The 27,680-nt window shown below is 34.9% G+C and overlaps 1 protein-coding gene across 1 annotated transcript; it reads left to right on the top strand.

The window, feature by feature from the left end:
* On the top strand, positions 1-27,680 carry LOC111524979 (ankyrin repeat domain-containing protein 36B-like). Its single transcript, XM_026448681.1, has 12 exons — positions 1-25; positions 113-185; positions 4,993-5,066; positions 7,693-7,831; positions 15,872-16,067; positions 18,422-18,602; positions 19,748-20,662; positions 22,076-22,228; positions 24,393-24,463; positions 24,802-24,895; positions 25,395-25,424; positions 26,025-27,680. The coding sequence occupies exons 2-11, from the start codon at positions 158-160 to the stop codon at positions 25,416-25,418; spliced, it is 1,875 nt and encodes a 624-aa protein (XP_026304466.1). The 5' UTR covers positions 1-25; positions 113-157; the 3' UTR covers positions 25,419-25,424; positions 26,025-27,680.

Below are 27,680 nucleotides of genomic sequence, written 5' to 3'. Positions count from 1 at the left end.
TCCTGAGAATCTGCCCACCTTGAAGGTAATTAATTGCTCTTACATTTGTATTAACTGCATATCCTATACAATATGCATCATGTGCTAATCATTTTGTTTTAAAACCATTCAGGTTACAATTGAAAATAAAGATTCTGTTCTGAATACAGCCACCAAAATGAAGGATGTACAAATATCCACACCAGGTAAACTTTGTAATGCAGATTTAACTGTGGAAAGATGTACATTAATCTATTTGTAATGCTCATAGTCTTTCTTTTCTCAATTATTTCACTTTTATATTTTATTTCAGGATTTCATCTAAATAATGCAGCCGTTATCATTTTTATGTAGGTTTTCAAAAATGAGATTTGCATGCATAAAGAAAATATATTTTTTAAAAATATAAGGTTTTTTTGTTGTTTATTTGTTTGTTTGTTTGTTTGTTTTGTTGTTGTTAGATAGAGCTTTGCTCTTGTTGCTCAGGCTGGAGTGCAATGGCTCAATCTCAGCTCACTGCAACCTCCACCTTCCTGGTTCAAGTGATTCTCCTGCCTCAGGCTCCCAAGTAGCTGGGATTACAGGCGTACACCACCATGCCTGGCTAATTTTGTATTTTTAGTAGAGACAGGGTTTCTCCATGTTGGTCAGACCAGTCTTGAACTCCTGACCTCAGGTGATTCTCCCGCCTCGCCCTCCCATAGTGCTGGGATTACAGGCATGAGCCACCGGGCCCGGCCTTAAAATACAAGGTTTTATTCAGATGTTTCTACTTTTACATTTTGATACTCTGAAGTTTCCAATTTGGAATTTCAATGGTTTTTAGCTATTTAAAGAGATCTATTTTGGTACTCTAAAATATTTGTTTTACTTTAAAGTCAGTTCAAATTATGGGTTTTAGCTAATGAAATGTTTTGTTTGGTAACATATTTGGTTTGTTTTAACTTTTATTGGTTCTAGTCAATTTTGTTACCCTTATTATATTAAACCAATCAGATGTTCTGATTAGCAGAACATCTGTGCTAATGTGTGTTTGTGTGTGTGTTACTTTATTTTTTTGTTGTTTTTAATTTTAATGAGTAAATTGTAGATGTTTATGTTTATGGAGTAAATGAGATATTTTGATACAGGCATACAATGTGTAATAATGACATCATGGTTAATGGGTTATCCATCACCTCAAGCATTAAACATTTCTTTACGCTTTTAATTTGTACTTCCTCAGTACCGCTAAAATGTACAAGTTATTGCTGACTGTAGTCATGTTTTTGTTTTATAAAATGCTAGATTTTATTCATTGTATCTAACTATAGTTTGTACTTATTAAGCATCCTAATTTCCTACCACACCCACACCCTTCCTGGACTGCGGTAATGGTGATTTTTCTCTTCATCTCCATGAGCTCTATTTTTTAAATTTCTCACACCCACAAAGGAGTGACAACATATGAAGCCTTCTTTTTTTATTATTATTATACTTTAAGTTCTAGGGTACATGTGCACAACGTGCAGGTTTCTTACATATGTATACTTGTGCCATGTTGGTGTGCTGCACCCATCAACTTGTCAGCATCCATCAACTCATCATTTACATCAAGTATAACTCCCAATGCCATCCCTCCCCTCTCCCCACTCCCCATAATAGGCCCCAGTGTGTGATGTTCCCCTTCCAGAGTCCAAGTGATCTCATTGTTCAATTCTCACCTATGAGTGAGAACATGCAGTGTTTGGTTTTCTGTTCTTGTGATAGTTTGCTGAGAATGATGGTTTCCAGCTGCATCTGTGTCCCTACAAAGGACACAAACTCATCCTTTTTTATGGCTGCATAGTATTCCATGGTGTATATATGCCACATTTTCTTAATCCAGTCTGTCACTGATGGACATTTGGGTTGATTCCAAGTCTTTGCTATTGTGAATAGTGCCACAATAAACATACGTGTGCATGTGTCTTTACAGCAGTGTGATTTATAATCCTTTGTGTATATACCCAGTAATGGGATGGCTGGGTCATATGGTATTTCTAGTTCTAGATCCTTGAGGAATCGCCATACTGTTTTCCACAGTGGTTGAACCAGTTTGCAATCCCACCAACAGTGTAAAAGTGTTCCTCTTTCTCCACATCCTCTCCAGCACCTGTTGCTTCCTGACTTTTTAATGATTGCCATTCTAACTGGTGTGAGATGGTATCTCATTGTGGTTTTGATTTGCATTTCTCTGATGGCCAGTGATGACGAGCATTTTTTCATGTGCCTGTTGGCTGTATGAATGTCTTCTTTTGAGAAATGTCTATTCATATCCTTTGTGATTGGATTATTTTACTTGACATAACGTCCTCCAGTTCCGTCCATGTCACTGCGAATGAGGGGATCTTATTCCTTCATATGACTGAGCAGTATGTGTATCACATTTTTAAAACCCATTTGTCTGTTGATGTACATTTAGGTTGATTCCGAATTATGGCTATTGTGAAAAGTGCTGCAACAAACATGTTAGGTCGGATTTCTCTTTTATAATATTGATTTTCTTGCTTTTGAGTGGTTACCTAGCAATGGGATTGCTGGATCATGTAAGTAGTTGTATTTTTAATTTTTTGCAGACTCTATATTGTTCTCCATAGTGACTGTACTAATTCACAATGCCACCAATGGTGTACGAGGGTTCCCCTTTCTCCACATCCTCACCAGCATTTCTTAATGCCTGCCATTTGGATAAAAGCCTTTTTAACTGAGGTGAGAAGATACCTCATTGTGGCTTTGATTTGCATTTCTGTGATGACCAGTGATGTTGAGCACCTTTCCATATACCTGTTTGCCATCTGATAGCAGTTTGTAACATAACAGTGTCATTTTGGTATTATTTCTGAGCATGTTTCTAGCCAGAGGGGAAGGAACAAAAATTTAGGAAATAAAAATTATACATATAAGATACTACTGCTAAATAAAGAGGAAAGAAGTGGTGGGAATAATTTGTGAGAGTTACATAGAAGTGTTGATATTAGTTAATCAAATGAAATTTATTTGAACTAAGGAACTTTGACTGATTTTACTAAGAACCCTATTTTAAAATAAGATTTGGTTTTCTGTTCTTGTGATAGTTTCCAACATTCATGGTTCCATGAATGTGCCTTAGAGATTAGTGTGGTATATCATATCAAACCAATTTGAGAAACAAAAAGTTATAGCATTCATTCTTTGAATAACAAAACCAATATATTCAGTGAACATTGCACTGATTTTGAAGTACAAAAAGTTCTTAATGTCTGTGGAAATTTTTCATTTTTGACAATTATTTTTCACACTGAAAGCTTATTTTACACTTTCTTGTTGTTGTTTTGGAATTTTTTTTTTTTTTTTTTTTTTTTTTTTGAGATGGAGTCTTGCTCTGTCTCCTAGCCTGGAGTGCAATGTTACAATCTCGGCTCACTGCAACCTCCACCTTCCAGATTCAAGCGATTCTCCTGCCTCAGCCTCCTGAGTAGTTGGGATTACAGGCACATGACACCATGCCTGGCTAATTTTTGTATTTTTAGTAGAGATGGGGTTTCACCATGTTAGTCAAGCTGGTCTCGAACTCCTGACCTTGTGATCCACCCACTTCAGCCTCCTAAAGTGCTGGGATTACAGGTGTGAGCCACCTCACCTAGCCTATACAATATTGTTGATGTGGTTTATATATCTTCTTGTATGAGTGGATTCAGAAACTTCTTGACAGGACCAAACTGCAGGATACAAGCAATGCAGACATAGCAGTAGCCCAACTAGGTATTTAAAAAATGAATAGTTTTAATAATTTTTATTCTACAACTGTCTATTTAAGCTAATTAATTTCAAACAGTTTCTCTGATGAGAAATAAATTGTATATTTATTGGAAGTCCTCACAACTTTGTACTCCCTAAATAATAGGAAAAATAGTTGAACATGATAAATGCTTGTAGTATAATGGTATAATTGAATCTGACGTATTGCATTAAACATAGGCCATAGCATCCTCCCATCAGCTTTGACACTTACTCTCTCAGGCTCATGATGTGCTATTCTTTATAAGGATCATTTTTCTCCTTATCAGTCAACATGTTTACATTGGAATAGATACACTCTTCTATTGCGACATAATCTCGCTTTTGAAACCGTAACTACATATTTTATAAAACCTGTATTAAATAAAACCGTTTATCTGAGGAAAGATGGCCAGAGTCAAGGAAGACTTCACATAGCTGAGTCTTAAATGTGAAAGAAATGTGTCAGAATAGTTGAGGAAAATATTTTAGACATAAAGAAGAGACTGCACGTTGATAAAAGTGTAAACAGTAGCAGTCATTTTAGAAATGATTAATAAAGCACAACAGACTCAATGTGCTGTTATAAGGTACCATTGTGAAGTAAAGAACAGTGTGCTATTACTTCATCTGTTTCTATTGGATTTTTACATTTTGTTTTATTTCTGATGGTTTTGTTTATTGATGTTGGGTGGATAAATTTGTGAGTGAATCTTTGACCGTGTTTGCATGGCTTGAACCTGGTGACATCCGTGCCTCCCCAAATAGTTTCCTGAAGTTTTGGAGGATTAAAAGCGTTTCTTAAAGAAGTAAATATTATACTAAAGATTAAGGTTCATTTAAACAGTTTTATTTTCTGGTTTTAGAAAGACTATGGATTTTTTTTTTTTTTTAGACGGAGTCTGGCTCTGCCCACCAAGCTGGAGGTGTGGTGGCGAGATCTCGGCTCACTGCAAGCTCTGCCTCCCGGGTTCAGCCATTCTCTTGCCTCAGCCTCCCGAGTAGCTGGGACTCCAGGCACCCGCCAGCCCACCCGGGTAATTTTTCGTGTTTTTAGTAGAGATGGGGTTTCACCTTGTTAGCCAGGATGGTCTCGATCTCCTGACCTCGTGATCCGCCCGCCTCAGCCTCCCAAAGTGTTGGGATTACAGGTGTGAGCCACCGCGTCCGGCCGACTATGGCTTTTATCTAACTGTTCTGTGTAGCTCGTTTTAACTTAATATATATATTTTTTAGCAGAACAAGACTTAGACATGGCATCAGAGGGAGAGCAAAAGAGGCTTGAAGACTATGAAAATAACCAGCCACAGGTATGTAAAAATTTAAAATCAAATTTCTGATTTAATCTTGTTTTCCTTGCTTTGGTGATACAGCATATTTGAAATGAATTTACCTTTGGATTAGCCTTTTAGTATCAGTTCATTATAATTTAATATTTCATTTTAAAAACATTTAACTAGTTATAAAACTTAGTGTTGGAATTGATAGTAACGTATATCTAATCTTTACCCTTGGAATTGAGTTAAAAAATTCCTGATATTGTTTGCACTTCTATTTTTATAACTTCCTATTATATTAAAGAAGGTAACATCAAATATTGAATTACAATTTTAAGCAATAGAAATTATAAACAATTTAACAGTGACGATCACTGTATTGGATTCAGATTAAAGGAGTAATTATTGCTAGTGGTTCAAACTTTGCAGTTTTTTTAATTGCCAGTCACTAATACCAAAGTTAAGAATTAATTTTCCCTTTGGATCTCTGACTTCAGTTTCTATGTTCGGGGAGAGAATGGGTCGTAAAATCAACCCACTGGCTATCAAGAGAATTATACGTTGCAGAATGGCACCTTTGGTATTAGGGTACAAACAATAACTGCCTAATGTATTTCAATATAGAAAATCTGTAAATATTATTAAATTTATTAAATCCACTGTCATTAGTAGACCTTAGAACTTAAGCCTATAATCTATATAAGTATATAACATTGTCAATCATATTACAATATATAATTTGCATTAAAATGTAAGAATTTGCTTTTCTTACTGACTGGTGTTGATTTTGGCTCCTAATAATTTAAAGTTTGCCTGATCACTAGTTAATAATCTTTGGAAAAAGCACTCGAGTGTACACTGTAGGTATAGTGATAAAATCTTTTAAAGTGATGGTGCCTTTATAGTACCTCAAGTCACCTCCTAATTCATTTTTGGGAAATTTAACACATAATGAATTAGTCAAGTTTAGTCCAAACAAACAGTGACAAATTAAAGTTTCATGGTTTATGTTTATCACCTATTTTAGGCTAATGCAAATTATTTTTCACTTCTTGGTTACAATCCGGTGATGTGGGAGTAGGAAAACATAGATTAAAAAGATTAATATTAAACTTTAATTATTTTTTAATTTTTCTCTTTTTACACTTGATTATTTAAAGAAAAAGTTATTTTTAAAACATGTACTCTGACAGAAAAGACATCTGAGAAACAAAACTAGCAAATTTATCTTCCACTTTTGCATGTGCAAAAATTGTCTCAACAACTAGTTGAAAAAGTATTGTGATAGAAATGACCTCTTTATATATGCAGGACTTACTTGTGTGCAAAAGTATGAGAAAATGTGGATCAAACAAGACAAATTAGGGTAAAGAAAACTTTAAAATTCACCACAAATAAAGCAGAGTTTCGGTGAAAATTACAAAACTGCTTGTATTGAGGAAGAGCAACTACCTAATAACTCCACAGGAAGAGCAAACTTAAGTAAATACCCTCTAATTTGACAAACGGTTCACCTGATTGTCAGGAAAGTGATGCATCTGGCGTGTCTATCTCTGTAGTAGTTCAGATATTTCCTGAACAAAAATAACCCAGTCTCAAAAATGCCTTTCTATCTCATTCGTACTCTGGGTCCCCAGAATATGCTTGCCAGTCACCCCAGCTTTGACAACAAACCAGATACTGAACATGTTTTTAACCCAGACAAGGAAAAATTTTATAATGATACAGAAAGTACGAAGGCAAGAAACCCAGAAGTAGTTATGGTTGAAATAAAAGAAGACAAATAGGTTGTTAGGCAAATGACTGGAAAAAAAAAAAAAATCCCAAAATACTACTAATTGGAAAGTAAACATCGGACATATGACTCAATTTAGTGATTCAAAAAGCCTTTTAGATATGTGACTCACTTCCTCCAAAGAAATGAAGCCTGTGATTTAAGAAAAAAAAAAGATCATGGTGTTTCTGCTGTTACAAACACAACAGTACAAAACCAATATAGAATGTGTTCCAGAAGCCGTTATATGACAACTGTAGTGCAAGTAAGTATGAAAGCATAGAACTTGAATTAGAAAATGTGCATTATTCTCCACCACATGGTGACAGAACATCAGCAGTATGTCTAAAAGTGGAATTAAGTGATATATGCAAAGATTTAAGAATGAGGTAAGCATATTACAAGTAAAGTAGAGTTCCTGGCTTTGGAGAAAGTTCAACTTCAAAAAGACTTAGAGGGTCACTTGCTGCTACTCTGATTTTTCTCTTCACCAATTATTTGATCCATTTGAATTTTTTACTTATGAAAATCTCTTGTGTAAAATGGGGTTATCTAAATACATAATTGTGTGTAGAAATAGATTGTTTTTGCAATTAAAATAATTCAAGCTCAGGAAGACATTTTCTTAATCTTTGTTCCTTAATTAACCCAAGTCTCTCTGTCAGTTTTCTGAATGGCATAGGAACTGGGAAACTAATTTTTCCATAGACCATGTGACCTGCTGAACTAGAGTCAACATAAAGGAAATTGCTTTTTAAAAAAAGTACAGAACAAGCACCTGTGTTTGTGCTCATATAAACAGATGGGTAATTCCCACTTCTGTACATTTAGTATGTACTATAAATATTCTGGGGACATTTTGAAACAGTGTTGTTTATTTTCTAGGTGAAAAACCAAATACATTCTAGGGGTGACCTTGATGACATAATTCAGTCATCTCAAATAGCCTCAGAGGATGACTCGCTTTGCTCCAATTGTAAGAAAGTTATGTTACTCATTGATCAACATGAAATGAAGTGTAAAGGTAGGACCAATGCATAAATATAAGGCTTTTTTAATCCTATAGCAATGTATGCACACATTGCTTACCACTGTACCGTACAGTACTGATATGTTACAAGAATGTTCATCTCAGAAATATGCCTTATGTCAACATAGAATGAAAACTACTGTGTCTTGTACCCTTTCAGTCAAAGAGCTATGATCATTTCACTGTACTTTTCTCAGTGTGAATGGCAGGCCCAATGTGTTTGTTTACTCTGCTTCTCTTCTATGCCATTACCCATTTACCCATGGTCAAGTTACCATTTCCTCCTACCTGAAATACTGTGATAACCTTATAACTGTTTTTCCTACTATTCTGCCTTCCAAAACCATGACCTGTTATGCAACCATAATTATATAGTTGTAAAAAATCACATCTGATCATGTTACCTGCTTGCTGAAAACCCAGCTACCATTTATTGCTATAAGGTACAGATCTCCATCCTTGAACTTTATACTGCATCATTGCATACCCTTCTCTGTGTCACAGCCAGTGTCTTAGGTGTTTGCTCCTACAATCGGTAGCTTTAGTGTGGTGTAATTGATATGTGATAAAGTGCACACATGTAAAAGGTACCATTTGATAAGTTTAACAGATGTATACACATGTGAAACTATTACTATCATCAAGATAGTCAACATATATCCATCACCCACTAAAGTCTCCTCATGGCCCTTCATATTCTTATTTTTAAAAACTGCTAAATGATTTTCTAAAATATTTGTACTATTTTCTATTCTCATCAGCAGTAAATGACCATTCCAGTTGCTATGTTGTCATGGTATTGCTATATTTATCTTTTTTAATTTTAGTCATTCTGATGGGTGTATTATGTATATTATTGTGGGTTTAATGTACATGATCCTAATGACTAAAATGTTGAGCATCTTTCCATGTTTATTTGCCATCTGTATATCTTCTTTGTTGAACTGTCTTTTCAAATCTTTTGCCATTTAGAAAATTAGGTTGATGTTTTCTTACCTGTTGAGTTTTAATAATTCTGTATGTATTTGGATGCTATTACTTTTTAGCTACTTTTTTACAAGGGTATTTTTTTTTTCCAGATTTTGGGTTGACTTTTCACTTGCTTTGTAGTATCTTTTGAAGAGCAGAAGATTTTAATCGTAATGAAGTCCAGTTTAATTGTTTGTTGAATTACAGATTTTGCATTTTTTGCCATATGTAAAAAATGTTTGCCTAGCACAAAGTTACAAAGATTTTTTCCTATGCTTTGTTCTAGAAATTTTATAGGTTTGGATCTTACATTGAAATCTATGTTCCATTTTTGAGTTTCCTATTGTATATGGAGGGAGGTGAGGTATGGATTCAAGTTCACTTTTTGGATATGGACGGCCAGTTGTTCCAGCACCACATGTTGAAAGGCTATCGTTTCTCCACTGTATTGCCATCATGCCTTTGTCAAACATAAGCTGGTTGCATATGTGTTATGTATTTCTAGACTCTCTATTGAGTTTTATTAACTTACAGATGCTTCTCAAATTGTGGTAAACCCAGTGTTTGAGTCACAAGCAATTTAATACTTCAGTAAACCCACTGTAAAGTCAATAAGTCAAACCACCTTAAGTTGGGGATTTTCTATATTTGACTTTCTTTATGCAGGTGGAGCATTACTAATTTAAATATCCCAAATCTGAAGTGCTCCAAAACCCCAAACTTTTTGATTGCCAATATAGACGCCACAGCAGAAAAATTCTACATCCGACCTCATGTATACAAACATTGTTTCATGCCCCAAATTATTAAAAGTATTGTTTAAAATTACCTTCAGTCTTTGTGTATAAGGTAATTGTGAAAAATAAATGTGTTTTGTGTTTAGACTTGGGTCCTATCCTCAAGATATCTCATCATGTATGTGCAAATATTCCAAAATCCAAAATCTGAAAAACTTGTAGTCTGAAGCATTTTGAATAAGGGATACTCAGCCTGTACCTGTGGCACACTGTTTTGATTACTATTGATTTATAGTAATTCTTGAAATGAATCCTCTAATTCTGTTCTTTGTTCTGTTTTGACTATGCTAGATCCTTTGCATTTTTACATGAACTTCAGAATCAGCTTATCAATAAAATAAAGACTGTTTGCTTGTTGGAAATTAAGTTGGGATTGTGTCATATTTATAGATTTGGGGAGAATTGACATCTTAACAATAGTGAATCTTTCTACTCAATAAAGTGTATGTCTGCTTTTATAGAAGTAATATTTAATTTTCTCAGTAGTATTTTGCAGTTTTTAGTTTACAGGTCTTTTCATATTTTATCACATTTATCTGTATTTCATTTTTGATGAAGTTGTAAATGATAGTTTAGTTAGTGTAGATGTTCTTGACTTTATACAGGTTGAGCATTGTTAATCCAAATATACATTTTTATAAAGCTATAGAAAATGATAGTTTTAAAAATTTGATTTGTTTATTGCTAGCATATAGAAATGCAGTTAATTTTTCAATATTGAATTTGTATCCTTCAATCTTGTTAAACTCACTTATTAGTTCTGGCACATTCTTGGTAGATTTGATCAGATTTCCTTCACAGACAAAAGGTTGTTAAACCTTTCTTTCTCAAACTACCCTCTTACTAATGATAGTGAATATGTTAGACTTGTGGCAAAAGGGTCTCTTTTGCAGCTGATAAACTCTGCCATTTTAGTATGAGAGCAGCCATAGACCATCCATAAACTAATGAACACAGCTGTGTTCCAGTAAAAGCTTATTGACATAGACAAGAAGCTGGCCCACAGGTTAGGGTTTACCCATACCTGTTGTATGGTCATGGTTGTGTATAAAGAGAATTTTATTTCTTTTTTTAAACCTGGATGCCTCTTATTTCTTTTTCTTGCCTGACTGCGTTAACTAGAATCTTCAGAACAATACTACATACAAGTAGTGAAAGCAAACATTCCTGTGTTGTTCCTCATCTTATGGGAAATGCATTCGGTTTTTCACTATGATGCACGTTAGCTTCAGATTCATCATAGACGTTGTTTATCATGCTGAAGAACTTCCCTTGGATTCTTATGTTGCTGAGAGTGTTTCTTCTTTGAAACATCAGGAGTAAATTTTATCAGATACCTCTATCTGTTGGGATGATCCTGTGGGTCTTCTCTTTTAGTTCATTTTCTGCTAAATAAGGATGATGTTTCAATGTTAAGCCAACTCTTCCTTTTCTGGAATAAACCCCCTTTGTTTATGATGTATTACCTTTTTATTATACTATTGGATTAAACTTACTAAAGTCTCATTTAGAATTTATTATAAAGACTTTTATTTTTTTAGACCAGTTTTATGTTCCTGGCAAAATTGAGAGGGAGGTTCGGATATTCTTTTGTATACCCCCACCCCAACACATGTGTAGCCTCCCTCATTACCAGTGTCCTTCACCATAGTGGTCGTTGCTATGACAGATGAGCCTAAATTGACACATTACAATTACCCAAAGCCCATAATTTGCATTGCGGTTCACTCTTGGTACTGTATATATATGGGTTTGGACAAAGGTACAATGATGTGTATCCATGTTATAGAAATTATTTTGACTTCCCCAAAAATCCTCTGTGCTCTGCCCGTGTATCCATTCCTGCCGTCCCTCACCCTTTGGCACACTTTTACTTTATCCATAGTTTTGCATTTTCCTGGTCATATAGTTGGAATCATACAGTAAGAAGCCTTTTCAGATTATCTTATGTCACTTGGTAATGTGCATTTAAGGTTTGTTCACATGTTTTCATGAATTGATTTCTCATTTCTTTATGTGTAGAGTGATATTCCACCATATGGCTGTTTCACCACAGTTTATTCACTCCACTGTTGGAGGATGTCTTCGTTGCATCACAAATTGGTTGAATTTTTACATTCATGCTCATGAGGGAATTTTCTTGTTGGTAATATTTTCTGGTTTTGGTTCAGGGTAATGCTAACATTACAGACTGAGTTGAGATATACTCTTCTTTCTGTTTCTTTTGGGAGAGTTTGTGTATAATTGTATTATTTTCTTCCAGAAATATTTTGTAGAATTCACCAACATAGCTAGCTGGGTCTGGAGTTTTCTTTTAGCAAGGTTTTTAACTATAACTTAACTTTCTTTTATAGATATAGGGCAATTCAGGTTATCTATTGCTTCTTGATTGAGATTTGCTAATTTTCATTTTAAAAGGAATTTGTTAATTTTATCTAAGTTGCCATGTTTACTTACATAGAAATTATAATATCTTGTTATATTTTTAGTATCTGTAGAATCTATAATAATGTCATTTTGTTTATTTCTGAAATTCGTAATTTGTATTTTTTCTTTTTTTCTGAGCAGCCTGGCTAAATGGAGCTTTATCACATTTATTGATCTCTTCCAAGTGTTTTGTGTTGATTTTTTTCTATTGTTTCTTCTGAAACCAACAGTATAACAAAATACCATAGACTGGGTCAAACAACGGAAGTTGATTTCTCACAGTTCTGGGGTCAGCAAAGTCCAAGATCCAAATGCTGTCGGATTTGGTATATGGTTCGGGAACATGTCCTGGTTCATGAATGAATTCTTTTTCTCTGCGCCCTCACTTGGCAGAAGGGGTGAAGGAGATCTGGGGTCTGTTGTATAAGAGCACTAAGCACTAATTCTGTTCATGAGGGCTTGGCTCATGTAAAAATCACCCCTCCTAATACAGTCACATTGTGATTGGCTTTCAGCATATAAATTTTGGGGAAGACAAACATTCAGACCACAGCAGATGTTTATAATTTCCTTTCTTCTGCTTGCTTTGGGTTTACTTCACTCTTCTTTTATCTAGTTGCTTAAGGTAGAAGTCAACGTCATTGATTTGAGACTCTTCCAGTATAGACATTTGGCAGTGCTGAAAATTTCTATTCAACACCTGTTGTTTCCTGACTTTTTAATGATTGCCATTCTAACTGGTGTGAGATGGTATCTCATTGTGGTTTTGATTTGCATTTCTCTGATGGCGAGTGATGATGAGCATTTTTTCATGTGTCTGTTGGCTGTATGAATGTCTTCTTTTGAGAAATGTCTGTTCATATCCTTTGCCCACTTTTTGATGGGGTTGTTTGTTTTTTTCTTGTATATTTGTTTGAGTTCTTTGTAGATTCTGGATATTAGCCCTTTGTCAGATGAGTAGATTGCAAAAATTTTCTCCCATTCTGTAGGTTGCCTGTTCACTCTGATGGTAGTTTCTTTTGCTGTGCAGAAGTTCTTTAGTTTAATTAGATCCCATTTGTCAATTTTGGCTTTTGCTGCCGTTGCTTTTGGTGTTTTAGACATGAAGTCCTTGGAGAGGATGTGGAGAAATAGGAACACTTTTACACTGTTGGTGGGATTGTAAACTAGTTCAACCATTATGGAAAACAGTATGGCAATTCCTCAAGGATCTAGAACTAGATGTACCATATGACCCAGCCATCCTACTACTGGGTATATACCCAAAGGATTATGAATTATTCTACTACAAAGACACATGCACACGTATGTTTATTGCGGCACTATTCACAATAGCAAAGACTTGGAATCAACCCACATGTCCATCTGTGACAGACTGGATTAAGAAAATGTGGCACATATACACCATGGAATACTATGCAGCCATATAAAAGGATGAATTTGCGTCCTTTGTAGGGACATGGATGCAGCTGGAAACCATCATTCTTAGCAAACTATCACAAGAAGAGAAAACCAAACACCGCATGTTCTCACTCATAGGTGGGAACTGAACAATGAGATCACTTGGACTCGGGAAGGGGAACATCACACACTGGGCCTATCATGGGGAGGGGGGAGGGGGAGGGATTGCACTGGGGAGTTATACATGATATAAATGATGAATTGATGGGTGCTGACGAGTTGATGGGTGCAGCATACCAACATGGCGCAAGTATACATATGTAACAAACCTGCACCTTATGCACATGTACCCTAGAACTTAAAGTATAATAAAAAAAAAAAAATTCTATTCAAGTACAGCTGTAGCTGCATTCCACAAATTCTGGATGACAAATTCTTATTCAGTTCAGAATATTTTCTAATTTCTATTTCATTTTCATTACTTGTTTACTATTGTGACATGACCTTTTGTTATTTATTGCTGGTTTTTTGTTTGTTTGTTTGTTTTTGCTATGAAATCTACTTTGGTATTAACACAGCCCACTCCTGCTCAGCTGCCCTTGGCAACTGTTAGCATGTATCTTTTTCCATCCTTGTAACCATTTGTGTCTTTACATTTAAAGTGCATTTCTTATAGGCAGCCTGTAGTTGGGTCTTGCTTTCTTACTGAGCCTGACAGTCTGCATCTGAGTTGAGGTTCTTAGACAAGTGTCATTTATAATGTCATTGATAATAGTTATATTTGTCTAGTAGCTGTTTGGTTGCTATTAGTTCCAGCTGTTCTTTGTTCCCCTTCTTTTTCTGCTTTCTTTTAGATTAGTCAACTATTTTTTATGATTCAATTTTGCATATATTTTTGGGTTTATTAGGGATAACTGTTTTGCTATATTAATGTTTAGTATTTTTAGTGTATCATTTTAACTTATCACACTCCACCTTCAGTAATACTATACATCATAGGTGGTATAAAAAATGACAATGATACATTTTCAGTTTTTTCTGTCCCAGACACTTCCTTACTGAATCTGTGGGATTATGGTTTGTATTAAGGTTAGAATATTTTCGGCCATTTTTTCCTTTAATTTTTTTTCTATCTCTTCTTTTTTTATTTAGGGAGTTATCGATTAACTGCTTGAAAGTTTCTCACAGTTTACTGCGTCAAATTTAGGAATATTTTCCTTTGTCATCTCTAATTTGTGTTTATTTCCACCCACTATAGTGTTTACTTCTGACAATGTAATTTGCATCTCCACAAGTATGGTCTGTTTTTTAAAAAAAAAAAAAATACCTTCCCTGCCTCCACTTACTGTCTTGAGTTTTATTTGGAGTACAGAGATTTACTTACAATCCTTTCATTCTTGCCTTTACCTTTGGGGTAATTCCTCACTCCTGAGGCAAGACCTTTCTGAATATTCATTGTCATGTGAAGTATGAGGTATTTTGGCCTGGTGCATGGGAATGGACCCTCTTCCAGTCATTGTGTGAACCCCAGGCATAGTTTCTGCTGATTTTCTTTAACTGTTTCTTTTAAATTTTATTTTTCACTCTTCTTAGGAAGCACACAAGCACTTTTCATTACTCCACTAAATACCCAAGAGGGAATCTCTGCACGTCTCCAGGATTTGTTTCCTGTACTGCTTTCTTCTCTCCAGTTTTCTGTCCTGTGATCTGTATCTGCTTTGGTTTTACTAGCCTCTCAGCTTCATAACCCCAGCTCTATGTCAGATTTTCTCCCTTTGTCATGGCCTTGAACCCCTGTCAAAATTCTGTCAAAAGAGCTGGGACATTTGTATGGCCTTCTATATATGTTTTCTGTCTTACAGTGATCACCTACCATTTTCATTGCCTGAAGCCCACTGTGTTGAAAATCATTGCTTAATGTATTTTGTCTGTTTTGTTTTTGATTGTTTCAGGTAAGATGAAAACTCCTATCCGTTACTCCATCAGAGCTAGTAGTAGATTGCAGCAGTAGATTGCACCAGTTTACATGCTGTAAACTGGCCAGAGTGCCTTGCTTTCCTTTGTGCCTAACTGCTTCTTTCTCATCCTTCATTTCTCAGTGTAGTATCTCTTCCTCAGGGAAATCTTCCCTGGGTGAAGTATAGATCAAATTATCTTATGCAGTCATATAACTATGTTTTTTTTTTTTTTTTTACAGGACCTGTCTGAGTTTATAATTGTCACCTTTTTATCTTGGTTCTTCATTATGCTTTAAGCTAAAACAATAGCAAAGGTGTTGTCTTATCTGTGGATCTTAGTATAATATCTTCTACCTTGTAGGCACTCAATATGTACATATTTGTTCAATGTATGAATGAACGCATGTTAAAAATGCACAGTCCTTTATATCCAAAAACTTACTCATGTATTTTATCTCTATTTTGTTTTTTCCCGGTTACAGGTTGTGTTCACCTATCAAAAATTAAAAATGATTTTCATTTTTGTAAAGATAATCACTGTGAGCGACTTATAGTAAAAATTCAAAAAATGAAAAATAAGATTAGTGTACTACAGAAGAGACTATCTGAAAAAGAAGAAATAAAATTGTGCTTAGAGCATGAAAAACTTGAATGCGAACGAGAACTCTGTAATGTGAGGTATGACCTTGTTCTAAAGAAATGTTTGAACTATTTGTTTTATACTAAAGACGTATAAGGAAAATTTTTGTAATTGCTAACTTCCCTTCTAGGATTTACAGGGAAAAAAGTTTCTTAATCTTATGGAGTGTGAAATTATTGGATATAATATCACAAGTTCTTAATTGTAAATACTTCTCTAATAATTAAATGCATATTCTTTTAAATCATAATTTTAATGGCTGTATAGAATTTTACCCTTTGGAAATCTCATTATTTAATTGATGAATTGAATTTTAGGTTTTAAAAAGTTTTTGTATTAATGCTACAAGGAACATCTTTTATTTACACATAGTTTTCTACATTTTTAATTATTTACTTTGGATAAATTCTTCTGGTTAAAGTACAGAAACTTTTTGAGATCTGTTTTAGATCTTTGATCCATATTTCTAAATTGTTCTTAAGAAAGTTTATATTAATTTGTAATTCAATCAACAGGGTATAAAATAGATATTTTTCTTTATCCAGAATAATTATTTTAAAAATTATCAGTCGGGTAAGGTGGCTCACGCCTGTAATCCCAGCACTTTGGGAGGCCGAGGTGGGCAGATCATGACGTCAGGAATTTAAGACCAGTCTGGCCAACATAATGAAATGCTGTCTCTACTAAGAACACAAAAAATTAGCCAGGCATGGTGGTGTGCACCTGTAATCCCAGCTACTCAGGAGGCTGAGGCAGGAGAATCCCGTGAACCTGGGAGGCAGAGGTTGCAGTGAGCTGAGACTGCACCATTGCACTCTAGTCCAGTGACAGTGCAAGACTTCCTGTCAAAAAAAAAAAAAAAAAATTATCCAGTTTTATTCTTAATATGCAGGGAATAAAAAGTAAAATGGAAAGTGTTTACTGATTAGCTTATTCAACATCCCTCTGCTATGTAGATAAAATTAATTCAAAGTTTTATGCTGAAGACACTTATTATTCTTTGTTGTTTAATTAAATATTAGATCTTGTGTTGTTCCAAAACAGATTTTAAAATTGTTTATAAGATACATACTAATCAACAGGATAGATTGAAAGTGTTGCCCAAAAAACAATCTTAAAAAGTGTAGGGGGTAACATATTACATTCTTAACCTAGTCTTGGATTATACTGATCTGCTGATATATATTTCATAAAGATATCAAAAGTGCTATCTTACAATGTAGATTATGTTTAGGGATACTTGCAATGAATGTTTCATGAAGGTGAAAATATATTTCTAGTGAATGTATCAATTTGTTTATAAAAAGTTACTTTATGTTAATTACTCTAAATGATTCATCCTAATTGAGGAGTAATTACTGTGTGAAGAAAAGGTAATTTTTATCTTGCAACTTTACTGAATAATTTTCAGCATCTTTTTTCCTAATATTTGCTAGAGTTACTAGTAACAAAAACTTATGCAGGATGTTCTTTTGTCAATACATTTCAATTTATACATGTCCTTTGGATGAGATTGAGGTGAGAAATTAAAAACACAAGAACTAGAAAGAAAAATAGTATTTAAGAACGTAGAAACTTTTTTAGGATAATAAGCCAACATATGAATGTTTTATTTTCTAATATCAACAAAGAGAGTCAAACTCTGTAAAATATTTGAAGAGATTTATTCTGAGCCAAATACGAGTGAGCATGGCCACTGACACAGCCCTCAGGAGGTCCTGAGAAAATGTGCCCAAGGTGGTCAGGGCACAGCTTGGTTTTATACATTTTAGAGAGGCATGAACCATCAATCAAATACATTTAAGAAATACATTGGTTTGGTTCAGAAAGGCAGGACAACTCAAAGCAGGGGCTTCCAGGCTATAGACAAATTTAAACATTTTCTGGTTGACAATTGGTTGAGTTTATTTGAAGACCTGGGATTAATGGAAAGAAATGTTCAGGTTAAGGTAAATGATTGTGGGGACCAAGTTTTCTTGTGCAGAGGAATCTCTCGGTAGACTTCAGAGAGAGCAGGTTGTAAAATATTTTCTTATGGGATCTTTTAAAAAGGGTGCCTGGCTCTTAGCTGATTATTTCCTGGATCTTCATAGAAAGGAAGGAAAACAAAGGGGCAAGGGGGTTCTCTGTAGAATGTGGATTTTTCCCACAAGAGACTTTGCAGGGCAATTTCAAGGTATGGCAAAGAAATATATTTGGATTAAATATTTGCTTCCTTGTCTCATAATGTTATGCCAGAGTCAGATTGAAAAGCAAGTCACAATATATAGGGTCAAATAAAACCCATCTGATGAGAATCCATGGTACCCCCTAGGTAGAAATTTGTGCAAGATAAAAAATTAAAGCTTACTCCTCACTGATAAAATAAATACTAAGATAAGTATATTTACAGATTTGCCATACAGCAAGAAAAAGAGAAAAGAAGAAATGTTGAAGAGTTGCACCAAAAAGTTCGGGAAAAGTTAACAACACAAGAGCAATATAAGATAGAAGTTGATGTGACAGAACAAGTTAAACTGGCTATCACAGCACTGGAGATTGTATTGAAGAGTGTAAGAAAGAATTCAAATCAGGTAAATAAATGTTTGGTAAAACTTCGTATTTCTACTTTTTTTAATGTTACTTATAATATCTCTTTCATTTAATGTATATTATTTAAGCCTAAACAAACCCCAAATTGTATTTCATCTTAAAAATGAATCATGGCATTTATAGCTATAATTATTTATAATCTTGAAATATTTTATTTTAGTTCAAAGACCTTTTGAAAACAATGCTATTCTGTAATGTATACTTAATTATATTGTAAGTATTTTGTTCCTAGTGACATAGTTCAGCATATTTTCCCCTATTTCATGTTAATTACTGTTTCAAATGTTATGGAAAAGAAATAAAAGTGATCACAATAGCAAATAATCTCATGATTTTGTAAGAAGAGCTTTATAAATTTAATTTTCTTGACTTTTGGTGTTTTGAAATAAAAGATTATTTTTGTATGTCTATATCTACCTCACAGAAGTAACTGATTTGGTGGAAGAGCACTAGAAGTAGAGTCAGAAAAGCTGGGAAAAGTCCTGCGGCTTGCTTATATTTTTAACCTTTTTCTATAGAATTATAGCTAAATGAGTTCATTGATTTGTGCATGTAGAAGTGCTTAGTACAATGCCTAGACTTATCATTTATCAATAAATGTCATTCTTAAAACTGACCATAACAATATTAGAAAAGTAGAATATCTATACCATATTTTAGAAAAAGGGAAGTTAAAGAATTTGGAAAATGTCATTCATCTGTCCAAATATCTGCCAAGCTAAGGCTCTCACTATAGGGAGATGTATAGCTTAGATGTTAGAGCGTAAACCCAATTTTTTAACATGATCATATGATCATAGTTATTAATTCTTTATGCTTTGCAGTTTGTTGTAATTCAGTAAAAGCCTTTTTTAATTCTGAAATTTAAAAAATTTTTCTAGGATTTTTTTTTTTTTTTCTTTTTTGCTTTCATGAGTTCACTGTCTTCAAATAAACTTTCGAACTTTGGGGAATTAATGCTTTTTGAGGTTTGAGGTTTTGACTCAACTTCTTTTTTCCCAGTTAGATATCCAGTTATGGCAACCCTCTCATTGTATAAATGCACAGGTTATTATTTAATTTCAAAAGCAATCACCATATGTTATCCTATTGGGTACTAGTCACAAGTTTTCTTTGTTTTACTTAGATTTCCGATACTGATAAAAAAGAAGACCTGCTGCATGAAAACCACTTGATGGAAGATGAAATTGCCAAGCTCAGACTGGAAATAGACACACTAAAAAACCAAAACCTGGAAAAGAAATACTTAAAAGACTTTGAAATTATGAAAAGAAAGCATGAAGACCTTCAAAAGGCTCTAAAACGGAATGGGGAAACATTAGCAAAAACGATAGCTGATTATAGTGGACAGCTTGCTGCTCTGACAGATGAGAACGCAACGCTCCATTCCAAACTGGAGAAGGAAACACAGAGCAGGCAAAGACTGGAAACAGAAACGGAATCATACCGTTGTAGACTGAATGCTGCTCTATCTGATCATGATCAAAGTCACTCATCAGAAAGAGACCAAGAGCTTGCTTTCCAGGGCACAGTAGATAAATGGTGTCATTTACTGGAAAATTCGAATTCTTGTGTTCTGACTCTTTCTCAGCAACTTTCTAAAGCTGAGAGTAAGTTAAGAGTCCTCGAAACTGAGCTCCATTACACAAGAGAGGCTGTGAAAGAAAAGGCTTTGGTTTATGAACATGTACAAAGAGAACTAAACCAGAAACTGTGTCAAATGAAGGACATTGAAAAAATGTACAAAAATGAATATGATAAAATGGAAAAATGCATAGAAAAGCAGGAAAGATGTTGTCAACTAGCAAAACAAAATATGTTACTTCAACAACAACTGGATGATGCTCGCAAGAAAGTTGACAATCAAGAAAAAGCAATACTTAATATTCAAGCCAGATGTGATGCTAGAGTACAAAACTTTCAAGCTGAGTGCAGAAAGCACCGTCTTTTACTACAAGAAGAAAATAAGAGGTTGGTCAATGAATTGAATCATTTGAAAGAAATAGAACGCCAAAATGAAAAAGAGAAAGCAGAAAGAGAAGTAAGTGTCAAGAAAAATAAGTATTTTTCAAACTTCTGAAGTAAAATTTGAAGCAATATTTGGTTACAGCTAAATGTTGGATCTAGTTGAATATAAAAAAGGATACATATGATAAATGTATCTGCTATATCAGCTTAGAAACATTCCTTGTTTCCAGCAAGTCAGAGTTAAAACTGAGAGATTCTTTCCTCTGATTAAACTAATGTGTCACTTATACAACTTTAAGTTATAAAATGTTAATGTAGACTAATATTAGTAATGTAGTCTCATACTGCTGAAATAATAATTTTAATGTATTTATGTTGCCACATTTCAAGACCATGATAAATCAGATATATGGAAATGCTCATACCTAAAATGGTATTTTGAAATTGATTCAATTAAGTGGGGTACTTCAACAGTTAATTTCAGATTTCCCAGATGAACTGAAGTGTATTCCCTATTTCATAATTATTTTTCTTCAGTAGCTTTAAATATATCTTAGTTGGTACAATTTTGTTTTTCTTCATGTCAATTTGACTTAAATCTGAAACTATTTCAATCTCAAATTATGTATAGATATGATCATTCCATTCTTTAAAGGCATCTAATTTTACTTATATTATAATATGGGGAAAATGTGGTAAATTTTAGCCAAACCATATTTGATTTAATCTTCCCACTGGCATTTATAATTTATTTTCAGTTTTTAAATAAAAAATTTGCTCATAATTTTTATTTCAAGGCTCAATTACTATCATTTGGATATAACTTTGTCCAGGAGAAAGACAGGCATGGCTATCTGTGATTTATTAGTTTGACACTGGATCCCCAAATTTTCAGACTGAGGAAGATTTCAGACTGATGAGGAGTGTCAGGATTCACATAGAGTAGGAATGGAGTGAGTAGGGAGGAGAGACGTAGCAGCTGAGTCAGGGCGGGAGGTGGAGGGCAGCTTACTTAGAGCATCTAAGGCCACTGGAATTTTACTTTTTTTCTGAGATGGAAATCTATTGGAAGGATTTAAGCAGATGATTTAATGTGAGGAACTCTGAGGATGATTTGAGTTTCTAATTTAAAAAAAGAGGGGAGTCATCCCACAATGTACAATTTACTACCATCAGTCTCACCCACATACTCATTTCTTTTTGAGACTTCAGAAGGTTTTTAAGCATTGCAAATTCATCAGGGGAGGAATGACTAGTGGACTGAACATGTTGTGTGAATAACAATACCAGTTTGACAGGAAGATAACACCTTCTGTATCCTTAACTGGATTCAGTAATACACAGGAATGAGTACACACGAGGAAAAGAGGGTGAATCGGTCTGTGTGGTGATACTTTTAGAAGTGTATACTTTAGAGTTAAATATTATTAATGGTTTAATAATAAGATGATTTGTAAAATTAGTAACAAAAATAACATCTTATCAGGTAATTGTGAGACAACTTCAGCAAAAACGAAATGATGTCTTAAACAAACAATTGTCAACAAAAGCTTTGCTGGATGCTTCATGGCGTCACAGCGTCCATTTAGAAAATGAGTTGCAGGATTCAAGGAAGAAATTAGACCAGATAAGAAGTCAAGTATGTATGAAACTTTGCACGCCAACAACTGTTAATCTGTAGCTGGTTAACTAATATAAAGTGTTTTGGGGTACTAATATTAGTGGAAGGCTTTCTTTTGTATTTTTATTATAATTAATTTTATTAAAATTGTATAGTGCATGGCTTTTTGTATTTTCATTATTATTAATTATTTTTAAATGTTATTATCTTTATAATGCACCTGTATCTTTTTTTTTTTTTTTTTTTTTTGAGACGGAGTCTCTCTCTGTCGCCCAGGCTGGAGTGCAGTGGCGTAGTCTCGGCTCACTGCAAGCTCCACCTCCTGGGTTCACACCATTCTCCTGCCTCAGCCTCCCGAGCAGGTGGGAGTACAGGCTTCCGCCACCACGCCCGATTAATTTTTTTTTTTTTTTTTTTTGTATTTTCGGTAGAGACGGGGTTTCACCGTGTTAGCCAGGATGGTCTTGATCTCCTGACCTCGTGATCCGCCCGCCTCGGCCTCCCAGAGTGTTGGGATTACAGGTGTGAGCCACCGCGCCTGGCCGGCACCTGTATCTTAATCTCTGGCTTTCATTCTGCCATTTTTTATACATAGTTTTTTTTCTTAAATATTTAACCTTACGAAAGTTGAGAATTATGCATCATTTCTCACAGATGTTCAGAGAGGTTTTTTTTCCCTGTTAAACAGTCTGTTTTTAGTGATTTCTCTATTGGCATGGTGAGGCAAGCCAGATTAATTCAGAGGATAATGTCTAATGGAATGTTTCAGGAAATTATCTTATTTTTAATCTCTACTTTTCTGAATGAATAAAGAACCTGTGTATACTTATTTCATAGATTTCAGGTTAACTTGTTCAGAAAGGCCATTCTACTGAATCAATTTTGGTTTCGATGAAAGTCCTCACTCTCTCTTGGTACTGGGCTCAGAGAGCACACTCTGTCTCTATAATATGGACAGTTGGCATTTGCCAACATGTGTCTATTTTCTCTTGTTTATAGAAAAAGCTAAACTAAAAAAGGGGTTATAGAAGGTCAGCAAAGGATGGGTTTGAGATGTTTGGGTTGGTTATGTGGACATTTAGACAACAAGGCTTCTCCTTTGGCATGTTTAATGGACATCCTTGCAGTTTAAGATGACACTTTTAAATTACTTCTCTCCTAATGATGACTTGAGTCCTGCTATTCAGTGGGAGAGTCAATAAGATACTGTAGGATCTTATTTGGAACTGATTTTGTTGATTTTAATTTTGTTCCTGCCTTTTTTTTTTTTTTTTTTTTTGAGATGGAGGCTCACTCTGTTGCCAGGCTGGAGCGTAGTGGTGTGATCTCGGCTCACTGCAAGCTCTGCCGTCTGGGTTCACACCATTCTCCTGCCTAAGCCTCCCAAGTAGCTGGGACTACAGGTGCCCACCACCGTGCCCAGCTAATTTTTTGTATTTTTAGTAGAGACGGGGTTTCACCGTGTTAGCCAGGATGGTCTCGATCTCCTGACCTCGTGATCCGCCAGCCTCGGCCTCCCAAAGTGCTGGAATTACAGGCGTGAGCCACTGGGCTCATCCCTGTTCCTGCTTATTTTTAAATTTTCTTCTTGTTTCTCTAGAAAGGAAAGATGATGCTTATTTAGTTTTAAATATTAAAAAATGTGCAAGTTGCTTTGCTAAAATAAAATGGAATGCATACATAGAAAAAATAAAATTATAGTTGATGTGGTAGTGTTTGGAATTCAAAATATAAATGCTTAGCATGAGGCAATCCTTTATCTTTCCACATTTTACCAGTTTGTAAGTTTGAGTGTTTATCTGATAAAATGTAATTCAAAAGCAAGAAGAATGTTGTGTTTTAGTGCTAGAGCAGGGGTCAGTGAACTTTTCTGTAAAGGGCCAGATAGTATTTTTTAAGGCTTTGTGAGCCATAAGATCCTTGTTGCAATAACTCAGCCCTGCAGTTATAGCACAAAAGTAGCTGTAAACAATATGCAGATTGAAGGGATGTAGCAGTGTCCCACTCAAATTAATTACAAAAAACAGGTAATGGGATGGTTTCTACTAGATTATGATCTTTTTTAAAATAAAAAAGATTGTGATAGTCTAAAAACATTTTATATGTATTTTGTTGGTTCATTCATTACTAATGGACATTTAGATCATTTCCAAATGCAATTTTTAAAAATTCTTTGTTTTAGTTTCCAGAAATAGCCGATCAACTTAGAGCTACTATAAGATGTACTAAGAAGATGGAAGGCCATGCACACAGGTAAAATTTGAAGCAGCACACAAAATAACTTGAGTATTTGTAAAGCAAAAGAGCACTGTAGTATGAAAATTGTATCAGTTATGATAATAAGTATGTCTTTGTGAAGCCAAAGAAGTTTCATTTGTAAGCTATGTTGAAATACATCATTTTTCTACATTATTCCTAAATTTTTCATACTCTCAACAAAACGCAGGTAGAAAAATGACACAGTAGTCCAATGATCTACTTTTACAATCGCTAAGAATTTGTGTAATTATATCTTCAGAAGTTTATGTAGAATTTACATGATGTTAAAAAATTTACGTGTGAGAGTAATTATTTTAAAATGCACATTTTAGGCTTGAAATAGAAAATGCCATGATAAGAAAAACTATTAAAAAACAGGATGAACAAATTGAGCGTCTTGAGAAAATCCTGCAGCGTCGAAGTTTGGTAAGCCAATCTCTTAATTTCTGTCATACTGAAAACGAATTTTATTTTTCCAGTAGGATGGGTTAAATATCCCTTGTCCAAAATGCTTGGGACCAAAAGTAGATTTTTTTTCAGATTTTGGAATATTTGTGTATACCTAATGAAATATCTTGGGGATGGTACCTGAGTCTAAACATGAAATTCATTTATGTTTCATGTATACATTATGCACATAGCCTGAAGGTAATTCTCTACGATGTTCTACAGTAATTTTTTGCAGGTAACAAAGTTTTTACTGTTTTTACCGCAGTCTGTCACATGAGGTCAGGTGTGGAACGCTGCAGTTGTGGTGTCATGTCCGTGCTCAGAGAGTTTCAGATTGTAGAGCATTTCGGATTTTAGATTTTTAGATTAGGGATGATCAGTCTACAGGACAGATGCTCCATGACTTACAGTGGGTTTACATGATAATGTCCCTTGTTTGACTGAAACATTATAAGTAATATTTGATTTGTTTCAGATGCTGCCGGTGTTCAGGAAGTAGATGAAGGTATGTTGCCAAAATTTATGAATTAAATTCAAATCACTGATTTCTGAAATAAACTCTAAGTAGTGAATGATATTCCTCTCAATTGCTTGGTTAATAAATGCTACATTAAATATTTTTTTCTTACACGCATCTAGTGAAAGATGTGAAAACATAAACATTCACAGTGAAGAGTATACTTATGCCTTGTTAATTCATCATGTTCCATAGCTTTAAAAAAATCCTGAGAAGTCTGTGTATCCCTTTTTTTCTGGCCCTACACTTCTCTTCTGCCACCCCTATAGAACTGTCAGCCTGCACACTGAAACTGTTCTCAGAAAACAAAGGCATCATCAACTTCTCAAGGTTAAGGTAGTGATTTAAGGCTAACAGACCCCACACTCGTTGATAATAATTAGTTAAGCAATTACAGGTCACAAGAAGTCACTTGACCAGTGACATTTTAAATCTCCAGTCATTGACTTTGTCATTGGTTTACTTTTGCCCCTGGGAAAAGTTGAAAATTCCTTTGCATGGAATCAAAACTCCCACATCAGTGTGGTTCTTGTCAAGTTATTCAGCCTTATCTTTCACCACTTACCACACTCTGCCCCTTTGTTCTAGCATCCAGCCAAACTAGACTACATGGAGCTCCACAGTGATTGTCCTCACCTCCAGCTCTTTGCATTTACTTCTTCCCTCTATTCTCCATGTGTTTTCCTTCTCCTTCAGATATTAACCTATGAATTGCCTCCACCAAAAAGCCTACAATATTGACACAAACCTGGGCTAGTATCCCTTCTGTGTCTTCCAATAAGTGCTGTCTTATGCCTGTCATTGTATGTATGACTCTGTATGGGAATTGCCTGTTTGTTTTTTCAGATTATAGCATACAGTTGTTGAAGGGTGGACCGTATCATCTTTATCTTGTAATTCCAGTGCTTGTCCTAGTACCTTAGCATATGGTTGCTGAATACATGAATGAAGAGTGAGAAATGCAAAAGCTCTGATACTTCACCGCCATGATAATGAATTCTGTGTGCAACTATGGGCAAATTACATTTAATAGTAATTGCATATTGTACTTATTTTCCATTCTTATTAACACTGATAAATGTTTCAACTTATACTGACTTTCTTTTAGTTATCTGTGAAATCATTTAGATAAAGAATATAATTCTTTCTTTTTCATTCTAACTTTTGAATTTAAATCTGGATCCTCTATAGCAGGGGTCCCCAATCCCCAGGCCATGGACATGGTCATAGACAGACAGGTCTATGACCTGTTAGGAACCAGGCTGCATGGCAGGAGGTGAGTGGCAGGCAAGCGAGTGAGGCTTCATCTGTATTTCCAGCCACTCCCCGTTGCTCACATTACCACCTGAGTTCTGCCTCCTGTCAGATCAGCAAAGGCATTAGATTCTCGTAGGGGTGAAAACCCTATTGTGAATTGCACATTCAAGGGATCTAGGTCACATGCTCCTTATGAGACTCTCATGCCTGATGGTATGTCATCATCTCCTGTCTCTTCAAGATGGGACCATCTAGTTGCAGAAAAACAATCTCAGGACTCCCATTGATTCTACATTATGATAAGTCGTGTAATTATTTCATTATTACAATGTAGTAATAATAGAAATAAAGTGCACAATAGATGTCATATGCTTGAATCATCATCCTGAAACCATCCTCCAAACCCCCAAACCCCCATCTGTGGAAAAACTATCTTTCACAAAACTGGTGCCTGGTGCCAAAAAAGTTGGGAACTGCTGCTCTATCGCTTCCGCACTAGAATTTACTAATGAGTAAACTCTAAATCAATAACTAGTTTTAAAAGCATAACAAGAATATGTGCTGTCTGGCTGCAGTGGCTTATGCCTATTTTCTCAGCACTTTGGGAGGCCAGAGCAGGTGGATCACTTGAGGCCAGGAGTTCAAGACCAGCCTGGACAATATGGTGAATTCCTGTCTCTACTAAAAATACAAAAATTAGCCGGGGGTGGTGGTGCATGCCTATAGTCTCAGCTACTCGGGAGGCTGAGGTGGGAGAATCACTTGAAACTGGGAGGCAGAGGTTTCAGTGAGCCAAGATCATGCCACTGCACTCTAGCCTGAGCGACTGACTCCATCTCAAATGCAAAACAAAACAGAAAGAATACGTGCTGACAAAAAAAATCTAAAAGATAAAATTGTATTACTAGGCTGTTAACATATTTTGTTTCCCATTAAATGTGTGACATGCAAAGATGTTTATTAGATGAAAATATTTTTGTACCTTTT

This window comes from Piliocolobus tephrosceles, chromosome 15 (genome assembly GCF_002776525.5).
Source record: "Piliocolobus tephrosceles isolate RC106 chromosome 15, ASM277652v3, whole genome shotgun sequence".
NCBI classification, from domain to species: domain Eukaryota; kingdom Metazoa; phylum Chordata; class Mammalia; order Primates; family Cercopithecidae; genus Piliocolobus; species Piliocolobus tephrosceles.
The sequence above is the reverse complement of the archived record's forward strand: the minus strand, read 5'-3'. Positions and strand labels throughout refer to the sequence as shown.

Bases quoted from the DNA above. Each gene is read 5' to 3' on its own strand.
- LOC111524979 (XM_026448681.1), top strand. From the start codon at position 158: ATGAAGGATGTACAAATATCCACACCAG. The intron at 186-4,992 runs GTAAACTTTGTA...TATATTTTTTAG, and splicing joins TGTACAAATATCCACACCAG to CAGAACAAGACTTAGACATG. The intron at 16,068-18,421 runs GTATGACCTTGT...GTATATTTACAG, and splicing joins CGAGAACTCTGTAATGTGAG to ATTTGCCATACAGCAAGAAA.